The sequence below is a fragment of the Schistocerca piceifrons genome, chromosome 10 (assembly GCF_021461385.2).
Source record: "Schistocerca piceifrons isolate TAMUIC-IGC-003096 chromosome 10, iqSchPice1.1, whole genome shotgun sequence".
Taxonomy (NCBI): Eukaryota; Metazoa; Arthropoda; class Insecta; order Orthoptera; family Acrididae; genus Schistocerca; species Schistocerca piceifrons.
Window position 1 is genome coordinate 100,414,220 of NC_060147.1, and position 20,502 is coordinate 100,434,721.

At 39.1% G+C, this 20,502-nt stretch overlaps 1 protein-coding gene across 2 annotated transcripts in view; it reads right to left on the reverse strand.

Annotated features, from left to right (window-relative positions):
- Positions 1-361: 361 nt before the first annotated feature.
- LOC124718836 (all trans-polyprenyl-diphosphate synthase PDSS1) overlaps positions 362-20,502 on the reverse strand; it is a 738,036-nt gene continuing 717,895 nt past the window's right edge. For both annotated transcript variants that reach the window (XM_047244458.1, XM_047244459.1), the window contains 5 exons: positions 18,537-18,626; positions 13,914-14,045; positions 10,179-10,373; positions 7,779-8,018; positions 362-2,764 (listed from right to left, as the gene is read on the reverse strand). In XM_047244458.1, the coding sequence (XP_047100414.1) occupies positions 7,797-8,018; positions 10,179-10,373; positions 13,914-14,045; positions 18,537-18,626 (639 nt within the window). In that variant the 3' untranslated portion in view covers positions 362-2,764; positions 7,779-7,796. The remainder of the gene's footprint in view (positions 2,765-7,778; positions 8,019-10,178; positions 10,374-13,913; positions 14,046-18,536; positions 18,627-20,502) is intronic.

Here is a 20,502-nt window from a genome sequence, read left to right on the forward strand (position 1 = left end):
GTGTGTGTATGTATGTGTGTGTGTGTGTAGGGGGCAGGGGGGGGGGGGGGGTTATGCTATTAATCTGAAGCTGAACAAGATATGATTATGCAGTTCAGCAAGGACAGAATCAAATACCTTTCAGGGAAGATCAGTAGCTTTCTTTGGTCTGGGATCTGTGTATGCTACATTCTCTGTTCTTAAATGTTTAATTGTTTCCTCTGTCATCATGTATCTAAAGTAGGAATGGGGAACCGGCATGATACTCACCTAACTATGTCCTGTGACTTGTAAGAGATCACCCAAATAAATGTCCTTTATGCTGAAATATGCATATTTATTTATTCTAAGGGTTCATATATGGTTAAGTAAATGCGTCACAATTGTTTCTATAACATTTTATTATAAAAAAAGAGATACACTGATAATGATGATCCCAATATACATATGTAGTCTACATGTCCAAATCCTGTCCCTTTAACCACAGATAAATATTCGCACTTGCGCAGAGCTTGTGTTTTAGTTCAATACATATATGTACATACTCTGTTACAAAATAATATTTACAGAATCTGTGAAATACAGATTCATCTTCTACTGAGTTCCAAGAAGCAACTGATTTGAGAAAACGTTCTGTGATTGTAGGAAAGCACTTTTGGATGGATACATATATACATATATATATTTATATAAATAACACTAACACACGACTGTAACAGCAAAGTTTAAAATTTGTATCCAACCAAAAGCTGCTTCTTGTTACTACCACATATATAAGATGTGGGTACTTAATAGGTGTCCATTTGAATTAAATGTTGATTGTGTCTTCCTAGTGCATACACACGTTGTCATGAAACAAAGCCACAGATACACAAAAAACGAAAAAAAGGTGGCAAACTTTTAAGTGAGCAACAATTCATTTTTTTTTTTCAAAATTAGTAAATGGTATACTTTTATATTATACACATGTTGATAACTTTCCTTCATATAAGAAATTAGATTTATGTATAAAATATGAGTTAACAAAATTTAACAATACAATATTTGAAGAATAATTAAAGTATTTTTGAAATGTTGAAAAATATGGGTATATAACAATTATGAATTATAATAACAAGGTACACAAAACTGGTGTGAGCATTACTTTTACGATATGCTGCCAACAAATACATTGCCTTTAAATCCAGTTAAAATGATGCACAAAAATATACTTTTATCATATTAGCAACAATACAAACTTGAACATGACTGGCCACAGCTCATATCTGAAGAACATTTTGTTCTTAGTTATGATCCAGGTAACTTTAACTGTAACCATGCACCAGCTGACATGATTCCTGTAACAGCAGCTGGATAAAACTAAATTTTAAGTTTTTGTTTTTATTTGGCCCCTGGTGACAGAAGCATTATTTCCATGTGACAGTGCTTTACAGCGCTCTCTTCATTACACTGGGATAGAATAAGGCTGGTTTCTCTGGACATAAATGTATGTGGGAAAGAGGAGAAGAGAAGTAGGCAGATGAAAGAGAAGGTTGTTCATTTTACATATCAATTTTCTGAGAAATTTAAAATCATCTTGAGCTTGCATTTTTAATTGTAGAGTTTAGAATGAGTATGTCCTAAGGATTCACTGAGAACAAACTCTCAGTTGCTGCCGGTCCGATATTCAGGCATGACACTGACAGAGAAACTTAATAATTCATTTTCTACTATAAGGCAATCTATACATACAGGGCAGTCTATACATACATATGAACAAATTTTCTGTTCCAGGTAAATGTGGCAAACTATCTAAAGTATAAAAACTATTTTTTTCTATTTTATAATCTGCCAAATATTCAGACTGTGTTTCCCCTTATAATATGAAAATAACTGTTCATTAACATCTCAGGTAGCTTTAAGGCAATAAGTGTATTAGATTTTCACCCTTATTTTCATCATGTATAGCACACATGCATTATTCTCGACAAACAACAAACACAGAATCTTGTGTATAGGCCTTTATACATTACCCAGGAAACTTTATTACACCAATCAAATATCATTAAACTGCAATAATAAAAATGTATACTCTATATATAACAAGAAATATGTAGCTTCATGTTTTGCATAAAAGCAGACACTTCCCAAGAATGCACATTTGTTTTTCCAAAAATAAAAATAAAAATAAAAATTGCCTTCTGACACTACATATGGAAATATTTCATGGACTGCAGGTTACAATGTGCTATCAGTGTACATTGGCAAGTGAACACACATTTTTCACAGTGAAGGACAAACCACAATATAAGTTATTGTAGTACACATTGGCAGTGTTCAATGAAATGGAAAAGATAAAAGGAAAATGGAGCCACTTCAGAAAGATAAATAGTGGACTATTATGAGATTATATTTAGTAACCATTCAAAAATCCTCTATTTAGATCATCCAAGATATCAAACGCTGCTGTGGTTCCAGCCACAAAATATAATGAAATTATCAACAGATGGCATGGCATCATTTTCCTTATATCCAGAATGGCTTCACACGAAGTGTCCCGAAAGATATTTGATGATGAATCCATCGAGAATGCCACAGGAAATCGGGCAGCTGAACAACACGTTACTAAGACTACTCTTTCAGCTTTGCTGCAGTTTTGTGCTCGCAGGTTTATTAGAGGAGGCGTACCGCAGAAATGGCTCCGACCTCCCTGCCGTATGCAGGGCCGGGAGTGTGTTGCAAATGCATACAGTTCCTGCATTTGTGCTCTACATTCTACAGTGGAGTACTATGACATATTGGCCACCTGCAAAAGGCAAAAAGAAACTTGTCAAAATGTGTTTCACCTAACAACTCCCCCCGCCTACACACACACACACACACACACACACACACACACACACACACACACACAGAACAATAATCTGTGGCATAGAGCATGGTTATCCTTAAACTCACTCAGTCTTGTAATTAGAGATATGTGGAATGAGGAATATCAAAGCACATCCAATTACAAACAATCCCTAGTGCTGATGTCTACTGGTATGTAGAACATCAATAGTCTGCAAGACTCAAGAACCACGCCTTCAACAACAGCTGCTACAGGAAACATTTACTTTGGATGGGCTCAGTAGCATATCCATTACGTAACTCTGGTACAGAAGATGATGCAGACCACATCATCTTTGACTGATGGAACAGATACAATGATACACATCAATATAATGTTGCCCTCTGCCAGTTTCTATGACCTGCTATACTTTAAAGACTTTGTAGTACACTTCTGTTACATTCATTTTGAAGTTGGCACTGTATTTTATCTTTTTTCAAACATTGATAAAAATTCAATAAAAAATGCATGTGGAAGCTGAGGAGGAGGGGGGGGGGGGGTGAAACTGTCTGTATGTGTATATGAAAGAAGTAATACATGTGATCTAGTCTAGATGGACTTAGTTTATAAGCATAGGTGAATAGGAGCATCATCATGTAATTACTGAAAATGTCTAATATAATTTCCTAAGCTTTGGCAAGCTTAGGAAGTGTGCATTTGTCTAACCTGTTTTAAAAAACTACTGCATTTAATTTGTCACTAATTTAAAGTAATTATCTGATGAAAAGCATATGACTTCTACTGAATTTCTTTTGGAACAACATTTCCAGACACTTTTCTGCATTAAATGAAAAGGTGCTCCTGCCTCAGGAGTGTACATCCAACACCTTTGCTTGTTTATATAAGTGATTAATCTGCCATCCTTATTGGCATGAGGTTGTTAAACATCAAACAATGGAAATTCCAGGTAGCAATATCAACAATGTAGGAAAAGATAGATTGCTACTCATCGTAAAGAAGACATTTCAAATTGCAGACGGACACGATTAAAAGATACTCACATATAGCTTTCAGCCACAGCCTTCATCAGTAAAGAGAGAAAAACACACACACACACACACACACACACACACACACACACACACACACGACCACCAACTCCAGCATCCAGCATCTCAAGCCAGAATGCATTCAGGCCTGAGATGCTTGAGCTGGCGGTCGTGTGTGTGTGTGTGTGTGTGTGTGTGTGTGTGTGTGTGTGTGTGTGTGTGTGTGAATGTTGTCTGTCTGTCTCTCTTTACTGATAAAGGCTGTGGCCGAAAGCTATATGTAAGTCTTTCAATTGCGCCTCTCTGCAACTTGACGTGTCTTCTTCACAGTAAATAGCAATCTATCTTTTCCTAGGTTGTTAAATATTATATTTTTGTTTCATCTGACATATATGGAAAACTTCACACCTGGACAGCCAGTGCCTATGGGTGTAGTAGTTACGTGACCACATCACCAGTTGCCATTTGCCAGTAAATGGTTGCCTTTGAAGTACTGCCTCAGAGAAAATGATTTCATTCAAGAACATGGAAAGCACAAGAACGCCATTTTAATTCTGTGCGAGTGGACCGTATGCCTTTATTGTCAGTTATGGTTTCACTCTCTGAATATTTACACCCTTTTAATTCTAAACACAAAGTTTGATCACTCTAAAAATAAATCTTATTTTTACCAAATATGTGGGTTTGCTTGTTCTTTAGGTAAATTAGGAGAATATTGATAATTGAAGGGACAAATAAAATGATAAATATTCTTTCTATTAACTCAAAATGTAATTGGAAACTTTTCACACTGTACCACCACACATACCAAGTCCCATAAACTCATGACTGCTCTCCATACCAGACTTACACTGAAGACACTGCAATAAGAGAGAGTTAAATAAATATATGTCTAAAGAATAACAACTTATTTCTCTCTTCAAAACTAATTTTAATTTCAACATTGAGTCCAATTAGGGGGAGAAATACTTCTCTCAATGAGTTGGCCTATTTTTAACCTTTCCAAAAATAAAATTGCTAAGTGTGTTTCTTTTGATGATGATTTCCCCATCTGAATAGAATTTTTTATCTATGAGATATTTCCACATGTTTGGGAACAAGAAAAAATTGCACGTAGGCACAATGAGAAAGTACAGGGGATAGTGGGAAGGAGAAGCAATTCATAACACAACTCATGCTGTTTTGGAAATACAACTCCAGACGAAGGTGTTGACACAATGTGAAGGTGAAACACCACTTTCTTTTTCATGAAATGGAACTGTATCTCCTTCAGCTTCTTGTTGAAGAGGTCCAATAAAAAAGGTAGAGTTATCTCTCTTCCTTTCTCTGGCAGCTTCACATTCCAAAACATGATTGTATATAGTATTTACTATACAGTCTTACAGGTACTTTACAGTTTACCAGTGACCGGTTTCAGATGGCAAGCATCCATTACCAAGTTTCAAATAGTGATGTAGCTATCACTTTATAACCACAACAAGCTCCGAATTGTCCACATTAATGCAGAATGTGTATCCCACACTGGACTGGCTTACCTTCATACACAGGTGATCAACTGTTGCCATGCTTAGCACATTCTCCAGATATCTCAGCCATTGAACACATCTGGCTATGGATTGCCAAGAGACCGGCATGCCACCCCTTGTCAGCCACTATGATGAATCAACTCTGGCACAATGCTGACCTCAAAGATGAGGCACATCCGCCAATCTTAAATCATCATAAGTGTAACAGATGTTGTCCTAATTACTGGCTATGCAAACCAGAATGATTGTGTCGTGTGCTCAAAGGTGCCTTGTATCGATACGAAAGCTGTCATTGGGCACACTTCTCTCTGCTGGACGCCTCCTGATATCGTTTCACTGTCTGTGTAGATACCCATTTTTCTGCAAAAAAAGCCCATTTCTGGACTGAAAGTAAGTGCTTTGGCCATATGAACTTGCACGGCTAAGTGGACAACACATCCGTCCACTTGGTTGTTAACCATGTGGGGCCACAGATTCTGCACAGCATCACATTTGACTGAGTGAGGTGGCACAGTGGTTTGACTGAGTGAGGTGGCACAGTGGTTAGCACACTGAGCTCGCATTCAGGAGGATGACGGTTCAAACCCGCATCTGGCCATCTTGATTTAGATTTTCCGTGATTTCCCTAAACCACTTCAGGCAAATGCCGGGATGGTTCCTTCAACATGGCACGGCTGATTTCCTTCCCGAGTTTGTACTCCGTCTCTAATGACCTTGTTGTTGACAGGATGTTAAAAACTAATCTCTCAAATTTGGAATTCCTAAGCCTGTTTCATAGTTGAATTACATTTGTGGGATCCTGATCAAAATGAGTACCAACATCGCTGAATGGAAAACTGCAGTTTGGATATGTCACTATGCTACTACCACTGTCAAATTCTTACAACTGCTGGTCCATGTTTCTCCTCCTCACACAGGCACAACACAACCTTCTTGCAAACCTCTAATGTTTGAATGCTATAATGAGACACACACTGTATTACTTTTCCCTACATACATAATGTAGATGGCACTACCCCCCTCCTTTGTGCAACTGTGCACAAATACCAATAATACGCATATCTGTGTATGAGGTATGTGAGGAAAGAACTGGGACTGATTTTTTGTCTACCAAAGTATTTTTTTTTCTCCAAACAACAGTACTGTTCTCTTCAAAGTAGTTCCTTTCGGCAACTGTACACCGGTGAAGTCGTCGTTCCCAGTCCTGGTAGCAGCACTGAAAGGCTTCAACTGGTAGGGCCTTTAACATGCCAGTCACATTTGAATGTTCTCCATAGTACCAAAAGGACACTTTTAAAACATTTTATCAATTTCAGGAAAAGAAAAAAATCACAAAGACTCAGATCGGGAGGGGGGGCTGTGGAACAAGAGGAATGCATTTTGAGGTCAAAAATTCTGTGATGGAAATGGCCGTCTGACATGGGGTGTTGTCACACCGCAGCATCCACTTGTCTGCAATTTCTGGTCTCCCTCGATTCACCCTTCCCCTGAGCCTTTCAACATCATCTTTGTAAAATACTTTATCGACAGTGTCTCGGAGGCACAAATTCTTTACACACAATACACCTACTGTCATAAAAGCAAATCTGCATCATTCTGAACTTTGATTTGCTCATTCAAGCTTTTTTCGGCTGAAGAAATATCTCAATTGTCCACTCCTCACTTTGCTGCCTTTTGTCAGGATCATATTCAAAAATCCAGGACTGATCACCTGTGATCACACAACAGATCCACTCGTGGTAATTGGCAGTCTTCTCCAGATCTTCATACACATTTCTTCGGCCATCCTTCTGCTCGGTCAGAAAGATTTGGCACCATTTTGCCACAAACCTTTTGCATATGCAAATCTTCTGTCAAAATTTGATGTATGATGTATGGTGAAAGTTTTTAAATTTAACAGGTCACCCATCATCCTTATTGTTAAATGTCGGTCTGATCTCTCAAGAGCATGCAAAAACTTGTGCTCTCGATAAGGAGTATTCTCCGTAGGCCTGTTCCAGTTTTCATAGGACACACTTGCCAATCCCCTAAGTTTAACACAAAACTAGATTGCATAACATCCCTCTAAATTCTGCTCTTCCATTTTTGTAACACACAATAAAAACTCTTCAAAAATCACTCAATGGCTGTACAGAGCTGAAACTCAGACTGAGCATCTGTGAGGGATGAAGACACTGGTCAGTGTTGTCACTCTTGTTACGTTTCTCACTCTCCTCGTGTGTAGCAGACTTCGAGACAATCTGATGTTTTTTGCATGCTGCATTCACTGTACTGCAATTTTAATGACCGACAGTGTAATTTCACTGCTACATTTGCCCCACAGAATGCTGCTAAGTGTGCACAGAGCTTTTTGCCTCCCTCTATTTGGCCAAAACTGGGCGGATAGGCCAGTAATGAGTACATAATAGGACTCACCTGCGGCGGTAGCCAGTGCTACTTCATGCGGTTGATGACGAGGCTGGTGACGACGCCAAGTGCCTTCTGGTAGGGTGACTCGCTCAGGCGCGCAGCCAGTCGCTCCGCCTCTGCGCAGTGCTTGCGCGCCAGCATCTGCGTCTGCTCGAGGCCCCGCGACCGGTGCACCAGTTCGAAGGCGCGTTCTACATCACCTGCCTCTTGGAATCTCCGCATTATCATCGGATTCAGCTCCGGGTACTGAAATGTACAAAATGAACAGTGTAGGTCGTGCTCTGTGAAAATACAAATGTTATTACAACACCTCTGCTGAGCTTCTTTACAGCTCCTGCGGTTTTAATTACCCCTGCAATCTCTATTGTGATCTTTATTACAATATCTCTTGATTTTTTCATACATACTGTGGATGAATATCACACAACTGAAATTCCAGAAGTCATAAAAAGTATATATGAAGAGTCACATATATCTATTTCAGGGAAAAGGAATTGAAATGGCAGAGCACCAACCTAAGTGTAAGACCAAGGTGTATAGCATCATTTGTACTTTCTAATATCTACATAAATGAACTATCATTTTACCTTACAATCTTGAAAATCCAGACTGTATGCTGACAATGTTACTTGCAGACAACCTGGTAAATATTGCTAACAATAAGAATACTCTACAAATAACAGGATATCAATCACAAAAAATCTGTGCATCAGACAATTTGCAGATCTCATAAACAAAACAAAGTTAAGAGCTTTTTACAGAAAAAATAAAATTATTTTTCTGATAAATTCAAATCTATATTTAATGCAAAAGCAGTAGTGCAAGTAACAAATTTTAAATACTTAAGATGCAAGACATTAAATGAAAACAAAACTGATTTTCAACATGACATAATAGAAATTTAACTTAATGAGTGGTACTATTAGGCAACCCTTAAAAGGGAAAGTAAGGAAAGAGAAACCTCTCAAATTTTATGATACATAGTTTTACTGCATGGAATTTAAATGTGGGCAACAGCAAATGAGGATACGTTATGGTCAAGAGAGCAAAAATGAGATTTCTCACACATTTAGCAGGATCTGAAAGATCAAAAGGAAACCACATGGAAAATATGAGCAGAATTAGGATTAATATCTCTACATGAAAATTATACTATACAAATATAAACCAAGAGGACAACATAGGGAGACCCAAAAACCAACGGGAGGACTTAGAGTAATCTCTATACGTAGGCATAACATGCAAAACCAGATATGTGCACAAAACCAAGAAGATAGTGATGGTGATACAGCCCCAGATATCTGAAGACAACAATAATGGTGATGATGGCTGTTTTTATGTGAAATTACAAAATGATATGAGTTGAGAAGGGGATGATTTCCCTAATTTGTCCCATAATTTCAGTACTCCATAAAGAGCCATCGTGACTGTTTCTGTCCAAATTACATAAATTGCTCTCACTTCCTATTGTGATATGAATTAATTACAAAGTCTGGAGCTCTCAAAACAGAATTTTCACTAGTCCACACATAGTCCCACTAGGATGTTGAGCAATGTGCTGCAATTTTTGTCACCCAGCCAGTCATTTCCCACCCTGTTCTTTTTACGTTCCACTTTAGCTTAAGTCTTAATCTGGGCCATATGGCATTATATAAGAACCATGGCAGATGGGCAATGAGGGGATCAAATTTTTGTACGCAAATCTAGATTTAGGTTTTCTGCAGTCTTCCAAAAACCCTTAAGATGAATGCCGGAATGGTCCCTTTGAAATGGATACTACCAATTTATTTCACTCAGCTGTATAATACAAGGTGTTGGCTTTGACTAATGATATAATCAATGTGTTAACCTCAAGGGCATAATATGCTGCATGTTTTAAAATACAACACACACACACACACACACACACACACACACCAGATTGTCAGCTACAGTGGAAACCTATATCCTGTCAGGAAAACTACAGACAACCAAAATATTGTTTACTGGAGGGAAATGTAAACATCATTCCTCGCAAATGAATATGAGAAATACAGGGATGGTATTGATATCATAAAGTGCTCTCCCTCCCTCCCTCCCTCTCTCTCTCTCTCTCTCTCTCTCTCTCTCTCTCCTTCTTCTTAACAAATTCCTCTAAAATGTTTAGAGAAATTTAAAAACAGCTGATTTTGAGCACCAGTTTGTTACTGTAGATGAGATGTGGATCACTACTTCACCTGAGATACCAAACAACAATAAATACTGGGAGGATGTTTGTGCTCTGAATCAAAAATGGCAAAGAAGATTTCACCTGCTGGAAAAGTTATGGATAATGTTTTTCAGGCTCTTCTTACATTAGCTAATTTAATTTCAAAGTAATACGCATATTTACATTACTAGCAACAATTGGGCAGTAAACAACCTCACCTTTTCACATGCAAAGAGAACTGGAGCGGTAGCGAGCCCCAGGCGCAGATCTGCGGCAGTCGGCTTTCCCATCGCTTCTGTGGAGGAAACGAAGTCTAGAAGGTCATCCACCAGCTGGAACGCCAGACCGAGGTTGCGTCCGTACTGGAAAGCCAGCTCAGCCACTTCTTGACTCGCGCCCGCCAGCATCGCCATCTGCAATTCGTTACATGTCAGTGCCAAGCATCTGCTATGACATGAAAGCTGATGGGAATCAGTCATCTGTCCTAAATATGCCTAAAGATAAATTTGTTTTAAGCATTAAACCTTTTAAATTAAATTCTATATTATTTTATTTTACATTTATTAATCTTTCCTGGCGGTTCATCACCTAGCTAACTAAATAAACCGTCTTTTATAAAGTATGTTTAGAAACTAGTTGTACAAAAATGTTAAATTTAATACGAGTAGTTAGCTGATTAACTGTTTTGCACTGACGTTTTATTTTGTTCGAGAAATAACTGAATATCTCTACTGATATCTTCTTTGTGATTTTGGCTCTCCTTTTGTTCTATTAATTATCTTTTCAGCGAACATTACAAAGTCATTTGGCCATGAAGGTTTCATTAATATTTAATGATTATGCAGTTGTCTATGAGGTGGGATTAAGAGTTCCCCTTCTCTGTTCCTTTTCAATCTTCGATTTGTCTGACTCTTTAACTTCTTTAGCTGCGTACTTTCCCTGATTATTTTGATAAACATCATATAATGGTAATTTGATTTGTTCTTCACAACTCCAGGGCTTTCATGGAAGATTACATCTCTGCTGACAATTGGTTGCTCTCTTCTTTCAACTAGATTCTGTAATGCTCGTCTCCATTCTACCCCACGAGGTACCTCTTGACAGCTTTTTTATCCATTTTCTGTCTTCTTTGAAATGGGGTGTGGGTACAGCATGTAGAACCCATTTTATTCTTGGAACCACTTTACTCTTGGCTTCTTACCAAACCACACATAAAAATGACTAATTCCTTCCACAGATTATATTGGAGTTAGCTTTAGAATGTACACTGACACTTCAAACCATTCAGCCCACATGACTGCTGGGAAATTGGTTTCGTTATTTGATTACTTGGAAATTTTGCCATTTCAACTATACTTCACATCTCCTGTTGACTTCCACCATTATGTTGTGGTATGTAGGTGCTGTTAGTCTCTGAGGAACACCTTCTATTTGCATGATGTCCTGATTTCCTTACTACTTAGTTCATTGTTGTCACTTAGTAGCTTTTTGATTAAATGATCCAATATATTTTAATGTCCAAGAAAATGTTTCAACTCATCCTTAACTTCAGATTTCTGCCTTATGAAACAGCAATACTGAAATTTCATGGAGCTGTCCTTGAACACGGCCATATGCTTCATCTCTTGAAAAGATTTATTAAAATGTCCACAGACATTCCATTGGAGTTGGTTGTCTTCTTTCTCTGTGCAAATGTCAATTTGCATTGTGTTGATCCTGATGTCCCCATCCTTCTCGATACAGCTGCGATAATGAAATCTCTTCAATGGTGGTTATTTCTGCAATTTATTTGGGCAAAGTGGGTTGAATGTCTGCCTTACACAATTTCCTGGATTCAATGTAGCACTATTTTGTCACCAATATTAAGCCAACATTCTATTGTTCATGACTTGAATTCACTATTGGGATTTCAGTCTGAGCAGCTAACACTGCAAACGAATTTCTAGACAGCTACGGAACAAACCGTACATCCAGCAGCATCATATCCAGCCCACCAATAGCAGATGATAACCAAATATTACCTTTCCTCACTGTCACTAAGGTTCTTTCCCAGCTGCCTTTACACTACATGGACCAACAAATTTTAGAAAGTCTTTAAAATTATCTGGACAGTTGGTTAGAAGTCTTATAGCACCATTGCCGACCCACCGTGTTGCTGTATCTGCTTCAACTTAATAGGACTCTTCACAGATAGATCTCAGAACACCACTAGCATCTTCACAACTGTCATCCGTTTATATTTATTTTTGGTTCTCCCATCCAAAATCAACTTTCCTTCATACAGTGCCCCCACCCCCCCACCCCCACCCCCTCCCCCATTTTCATACAGTAATTCCAGACGTCATTTTTCTCATTTCTTTCTTAATGAATTTGCCTCTGTCATATTATTTTTGCTTTTTTCATTTACCACAAATATTTCTTTTTGCGTTTTGTCACTGTTTGAGTTCTTCATAATATTCCTTTCAAGTACACAAAATTGGATTCTTAATTCACTGAATGTTCTCTTTTCATCCTATGTTAGTAATATCCAAATCAACTGAAATATTTTAAACTCACTCGGCAAAGTATACACGGTTTTGCAAAACAGTGTAAGATCTGGCAAAACATTTACATTTTTAGATGCAAGTTTGTAATTCAACTCGTTCCAAAAAAATTTCAGATTTGCTATATGGGTTGAAATATGTTCAGCTGGTAGCCAACTTAAAAAGAAAAACATTGTACAAATTTTAAACAAACTTTGGATGTGGCTTCAAATTGCTGCTTTAAGGCATTCCATGCATTATTAGCTGTTTGTTTGTCCATTGCCTTTTGATGGACTTCATCATTAACTGCTCTTGTTATCATACTCTTTACATAACTGTTTATCTTATGATACAAACAAAATTGTTCATTGTGGTTTTTTACTTGTATTTCTGTACTTTCTTCTTCCAGTGGCTAGGGCTTCACCGAAACCTCAGTGGGCAGGGTACTCTATGTTTAGTTTCCTGTTCACACTCGTTTCAGAAGCCTTACAGAACCAAAAGCCAGTTGATGGCATACAGGCATATTTCAATATTTCACCAGCTGCAGGGTAGGTAAGTTACTAAAGATCCAGGCTCCTTTACAGACTTGCCTTTGCATAAGAGGACAACCGTCTGCTAAACCTTCCCCCCACCCCAATCTTATCTCGGTATCCTCCTCCATGGCATGACTGGACTTCAATTTCTTAGTAATCATCTAAGCTGTTTGGAGTTACTGAAAAACTGTTGTCCATCCCAGCCTTCCAAAGCTCTGTCAAACTCTGAGTCTAGTACTGGATTTCTTATGTTCTCTGTATCAACACCCACCTCTCCTTGTATCAAATTAGCTGACAGTTCCTACTCTTGTACAGGCTGATAATATATTGCTTCCACTTATTCACTCTTTCTGTTGCATTTAATGGTGGTATCAATTTTGCACTCTTAATGCTGATGTTTCTGCTTATAAATTTTCAGAAAGATATTCTGCCTTTCCTACATGCTGATCATTTTTCTGCCCTCTTCTATTTCTTCTTACTTTTCCAGAAGCCATTTCCATTCATTTCTTTCTGAGCTGTTTACTGATGGGAAAAGATGCCATGCTTGTTGGTCTAATGGGACAGACAACACCCATAATGTATACAGCTGGTTCAGTGTAAAGATGGACCATATTATGTTTAAAAAATGAAACCATGGAGCAATAACACATTTTTCCCACAATGTTTAGAATCACTGTATATATTAACTTTGCTAGCAACTGTTTGTCAAAACTACATGCAGTTTCCATGTTCCACCTGGGAAATATTCAGGATGGTGGTTTAACAGGATTGACCATTTGTGGAACACTACACTACTGTGAAATGAAGTCAAGTAAAGCTCACAGTACATAGAAACCACATACTAAATGTCACCTAGCACATGCTCCACAACTCGAGAGACAGAGTGCCACATACATACCGCTTTGACGGAGTTGGCTATGAGGCTGGCTGTCTTGCGGTAGGTCTTGGTGAGGTAGTGCGCGAAGCGTTCGTTTTCCGTCTCCTTGGAGCCCAGCTGCATGAACTCACCCTGCACCAGGTCAGTCACCACCTGCAAACAGGACTCTCTGTGAGACCAAAGCCAATGTCTTCACGAAAAAGTAATAAATTTGCAACATAAAAAAGTTTTAAAATATGGGAGCATTAAAAAAAGCTTCAATAACTGAAAAATAGTTTAAAATATAAGTGTAAGTAAATCAGAATTTTTAATTCTCAGCAGAACTCAATTTCTTAATTTTATTGCTGATGCAGAGGGGTGGGTCTGCAGCTGTATGAACTTTTACACATAGGAGAGGTATCCTGGGCAGAGTATCATCATCCAATCAATCAATCAGTCAATCTTAACAAGTAGTTGTCCTCTTATCTCAGGGGCTGACAGTTGTGGGTTCTCTGATGGCTACTCAGTACTACAGTAACCAAATTTCAGAGTTGGTCAGATATTTTCTGTGTATTTTAGTATAACAGCTCATCATCTCTATTGGTTCATTACAAATAATTTAATTATGATTCATTCCAGTTGTCACCTGAGCAACAGAGTTGGTCGGATATTTTCTGTGTATTTTAGTATAACAGCCCATCATCTCTATTGGTTCATTACAAATAATTTAATTATGATTCATTCCAGTTGTCACCTGAGCTAACTTCATTTCTATGGAAATACCTTCATAACAGTGAGACAGCCTGTAATATGCAATCACTAAATAACCCACACATGAGAGCATATCACTGAACTCTTCATCACTAAACCATTCTGTACTGCTGCATATCACTGTCAATGATCAGTTAACTGCCATAGCAATATAATGAGACAGAAATTGCAGCACCAAATTTAAGCTTGAGAGGCAAAATTAAAGTGAGCATCACTGCTTTCAAAAACAAGTACTGTTAGAGAACTGAACAATTTTGTTTCTATACAAGATATGCAGAACATACCATGAACAATTTTACTGCTGAGAAGATGTTTTCAGAACAATATAGATACAAAGATATTGGGAGCAACAAATGAAAACAAAATACAGTTACTTTGTAATCAGCCACTGGGACCTTTTACCAAAATGCTCAGAACGTACTTTTGAGCAACCTCCGAAATTTTGTCAGGTGAATTTGGTTTACTTCATGTGGACCAATTCTCATGTTGCAAACTCTTCCACAATGCCCCCCCCCCCCCCCCCCCAAAAAAAACAAAAGTGTAGTTCCCTTTGCAAATCCATATCGACATGTTTAGTGTTGCCAAAAGAAAATGTTAGTCTTGTACACATGTCATCAACTGGATCTGATTCTAAATTTTGTATATTTTAGATCTGCTGTAACTGTCACAGGAACAAGGCAGAATTACCATCAGCAGACATCACAAAATCATCATGCACAGTGCAACCCAGGTGTTGCAACTAGAATTAATTTTAAGGAAAGTTTTCTGTAACACTTCTGTATTTTCAAATACTAACCTACAGCAGAATTATTAAAATTTAAAACTTTTTTCCACTATCAGTGATCTAATTGTGTGTTACTGAAGTCAATTAAGTTTGATAAGCTTTTCTCCTTTATACACTACTCACCTGGGACTGCTAGTAAAGCTCAACCATTTTGGCAGCACATTATCATTCTCAAGCGTCTTAAGTTAAGACAACAATATGGCACCCGAGGTTTACTGTGTGAATGCATGAATGGCATTGCACTAATAACACTTAAAACTTTCAGACTAGCAGGACATGGTCAGTGTTAAAACTTTTACCTAACATTTCCTCTCTGACTGTGGGAGACATCTACAGAGGTAAAATGCCTAACTGCAGTTAACCATTTTACCTATGAAGATGTCTCCAGTCAGAGAGGAAACATTAGGATAAAGTTTTATACATCAACCATGGCCTAATAGCACAAAAGTTTTAAGTGATGTCAGTACCAGCTATGAAAGCTTACACTGTATGAGCATCACACTAATATTGTTACTAAATAGTGACAAAATGAAAATTACATTTAATTTATTGTGATTTATTATTAAGTTAAATAAATGTCATGTGACTAGGACCACCCATCAGGTAGACCGTTTGCCAGGTGCAAGTCTTTCGATTTGACACCACTTCGGCGACTTGTGTGTCGATGGGGACGAAATGATGACAATTAGGACAACGACACCCAGTCCCTGAGTGGAGAAAATCTCTGACCCAGCCAGGAATCAAACCTGGCCCCTTAGGATTGGCATTCTGTTGTGCTGACCACTCAGCTACTGGGGGTGGACATTATTAAGTTGAAGTCTACTCAGATTCATTCATTTCCCTTATTTAGAAAATTAAACTAATATGCCACCCGGATAGTGGCACACATCGGCATGCTGATTCCGGGTCGAATCTGTCCAGAGGATTAATGGTGAGGGGTGGTGTGCTGACAAGACTGGATGTGATTTTTAGGTGGTTTCCCACATCTGATTAGGTGAAAACTGGGTTGGTAGCCAATCTTCGATAAGAAATGAAAACAAAAAAGGAATTGCGTTTATAGTGTACAGTTCTATGCGCTGGGCTCAGCTACTTTACGTATCTATGAAGCGATATTGTAAAAGTCTCTTCGCAATGCCTCTTCATCATTCTATAGGCAGCTACTGTTTTCGCCCCAAGCCATTCGCACTTCACAGCCGAAAGCTGTCAACAGTGCTGCAAGGTGTCAGGGATTTCCTTAAGCTGACTTAACTGTAGCAGTGTCTTCATAGTAAAGAATTCACGTACGGTGTGGCAGTTTCTCAGCATTTATGGTGTCATATCTCTTGAACTGTGTGTCTTATAGTGATATATTTGAATAGGTACATCCAGCAATATATGTGGATACTTTCTGAGAGGTCTATTGCACGTGGAGTTGCAGCACAGAAGTAATAGTTTTAAAGTCGTACACAATGCGGCAGTTTTTCATGCATCTCATTGTTTATGATGTCATATCTCCTTCACCATGTCGGGTGCGTAGTTCTTACCCACACAGTGATTGTTGCTAGACAGTAAGGGATATGTGTACCAAGTTTGGTTGAAATCAGGTCAGTGGGTTAGGAAGACATGAGGAAAATACACAAATCCATTTTTATAATATGTGTGGGTACACTATCTGACCAGAAGTATGCAGACACTCCTATGTGGAACTGACCACGAGAGATGAACCTGCCATTATTAAAAGGATCTGGAAATACCGTTTTATCAGTAGAGAACCAGTAGCGGCAGTCTGCCAGGTGAGCTCGATGACTTCGAACGGAGACTGGTCATTGGGTGTCTGCTGGGTAACAATCCATCAGGGACGATTCGAGCATTCAAAAGCTGGTTAAGTCGACTGCCTGTGATGTGACTGTGAAGCAAAAATGCGAAGGACAACCACACCTAGTTCAAAACCAGGCAGGCCTCGTGTGCTGACAGATGGGGCCATCAAGCATTTCGGAGGACGGTCGTAAAAGAAATCGCACGCACTCAGTGGAAGGAATCACTCGTGAGTTCCAAAGTGCTACCAGGAGTCCAGGTAGCACAATGACTGTGGGTAGAGAGTTCATAAGAATGGAGTACAATGTTCGGGCAGCTCCTCTTAAACCACACATTTCTGGAATCAGTGCTATGCAGCATGAGGTGATGTAAAGAGTGACGCCACTGGGCAGTAGGTACCTAGAAACGAGTGATTCGGAGAGACGAATCCCGCTATACCCTGTGGCAATCCGATATGAGCGTTTGGATTTGATGACTTCCTGAAGAACGTCACCTGCCATCGAGTGTAGCGCAGAGGAGCTGGTGTTACGGCACGGAAGCGCTTTTTGTGGTTAGTGTGTGTTCCCCTTATTGCAATTAACCAAACTCTAAATGCAGAAGGATATTAACATATTTTAAAGCATTGTGTACTCAGACAGTAGGGAATCAGTTCAGAGACTGCGATCGTTTGTATCAACGTGATCACACCCACTGTCCTAAAGCAACATTTGTCAGGTAATGGTCCGTAGACAAAAGCATTCCTGAAATGGCCTGGCCTGCCCAGAGTCCCAACCTGACCCCAATGGAACACCTTTGGGATGAGTTAGAAAGTCGACTTGGCTCCAGACCCTAGCGTCCAACATCACCACCTTCTCTGCTTTCGGCTTTAGGAGGAATGAGCTGCCATTCCTCCACAGACATTCAGACACCTCACTGAATTCGTCTCCAAAAGATTTCAAGCCATCTTTTCTAGACAAAGGGTGGACACAGCTCACATCAATTTTCACTAACAGGTGCACAGGTACTTTTAACTTGGTAGTTGTATTCTGTGTAATCAAATTTGTTATTTTTATTACTTTCAATTATGTGTCCTCAAAAATAATTTATTCTGTTTTTTTTTTTTTCACCTACAAGGGCCGGTCTTTTTTCCCCACAACGTATAATATAGAGAAAGGAATCACTGTTCGTTTCCTATTAACACTCGAGGCCACGATTGCTTGCTATCGGTGCGTGAAGTAGTGAGGAATGCTTTGTGGCACGTCTAACCAAAGGGGACCTCTCCCTTTCGCTTTACCGCGCACTTTAAGGTGCCCGTAAATGAGTAGCGCATGCCTTACCTCGCTCAACGTCAGGGTGACGTCATCATCCCTGAGACGCGCGATCATCATGGACGCCACCGCCAGGATGAAGTCGCCTGCCATTGCCACCTATAACAGAAAATCACTTAGTATAAATTTAAAGTAGTGCAGACTGGAAACTGTTTTGCAAATGTATTGCGCATGGTAGGAAATAGTGACTAGATGGTAGGCACCACCTACTTAGCAACGGTTTCATCTGGGTGCTCCCTTAAAAGTAGACTGACATCTGCCACAATCATTAATGACTCCAGAAAAATTGCGACTTTAGAAAGACAATCAGTGGAGTTCCACACTACAGAGTTATATGGGAACGTCATTATTAGTACTAACAACAGCAGGTAAGACTGATGCTTCCGTCCTGGAAGAAAATGACAGGAAACAGTGGAGTAAAAGCTTGGATAAGAAAAATACAGATTTAGAAAGGGCGTTTGTACACAGATAACTGTGTTTAACAGTCCCCTATACATTCAATTTTTTGTGTTTAACGGTTTGTGACTGAGTTAAATGACATACATTGAGGTAAAAATTATCATCTCCTAAATAATTTAGTCTTTGCAATAGAAATTTTATGCTGTTCTACAGAGGCAAACATTAAATTACATCATGAAAAATATACAAAAGCCACAGAAGTCTATCGTGGAAATTAGAAAAGTGTGTGGCTTACATCGCTGTTATTAATTATTTATATTGATTAAATAACTGAGGAATGGAAAATACAATTACATCAAGCAAAAAACTGACAAAACATAGAGTGCGAACATTATTATTTGTAGACGATTAGGAACTGATAGCTAAAAGTGTGGTCGACTAACTCTGAAGAAACCTGTTGTTGTTGTGGTCTTCAGTCCTGAGACTGGTTTGATGCAGCTCTCCATGCTACTCTATCCTGTGCAAGCCTCTTCTACTGCAACCTGCATCCTTCTGAATCTGCTTTGTGTACTCATTTCATGGTCCCCCACTACGATTTTTACGCTCCACGTTTTCCTTCAATACTAAAATGGCATCAGAACGCGTCCTACCAACTGATCCCTTTAGTCAAGTTGTGCCACAAATTCCCTTTCTTCCCAATTCTGTTCAGTACCTCATTAATTACCTGGTCTACCTATCTAATCTTCAGCATTCTTCTGTAGCACCACATTTCATAAGCTTCTATTATCTTCTTGTTTAAACTATTTATCATCCATGTTTAACTTCCATACATGGCTACAGTCCGTACAAATACTTTCAAAAATGATTTCCTGGCAGTTAAATATATACTCGATGTTAACAAATTTCTCTTCCTCAGAAACGCTTTCCTTGCCATAGCCAGTTTACGTTTTACATCCTCTCTGTTTCGATCATCATCAGTTATTTTGCTTCCCAAATGGCAAAAGTAGTCATCTACTACTATAATTATCTCGTTTCCTAATCATATACATGCTGAGTTACAGGATTTTAATTCGAAAATTGCTGTAAAATTTAATTTCTGCAGATTCTTTATCACAAAATTTCCCACGGACGTGCCCGCGCCACAGGAGCAGCGGAAGGCTCTATAAATCCCAAATACGGTCCTGAGCGCGGGGAGTTCGAGTGCTAGTGCAGGATCTCAGCTCGCTGCCTTCTTCCTCACTCTCTCTCTCTCTCTCTCTCTCTCTCTCTCTCTCTCTGTGTGTGTGTGTGTGTGTGTGTGTGTGTGTGTGTGTGTGTGTGTGTGTGTGTGAGAGAGAGAGAGAGAGAGACAGAGAGGGGGGGGGGGGGGGAGACTCCAAACACGCGATGGTCCTCGCGTTGCTCCCATGCGATGGCGAATGGAGGCGCCGTGAAAAATCTGTAAATAAATCGTAATTCCCCACCGGCACACGTGGCGCGGACATCCGCCTCGGCAGAGAGAGTGTGTGCTCTGTGTTTAGTGGATTGGATGGTCCGCCTATTGACTCAGGTGGCGCAAGGCGCGCCTTCCACGTTC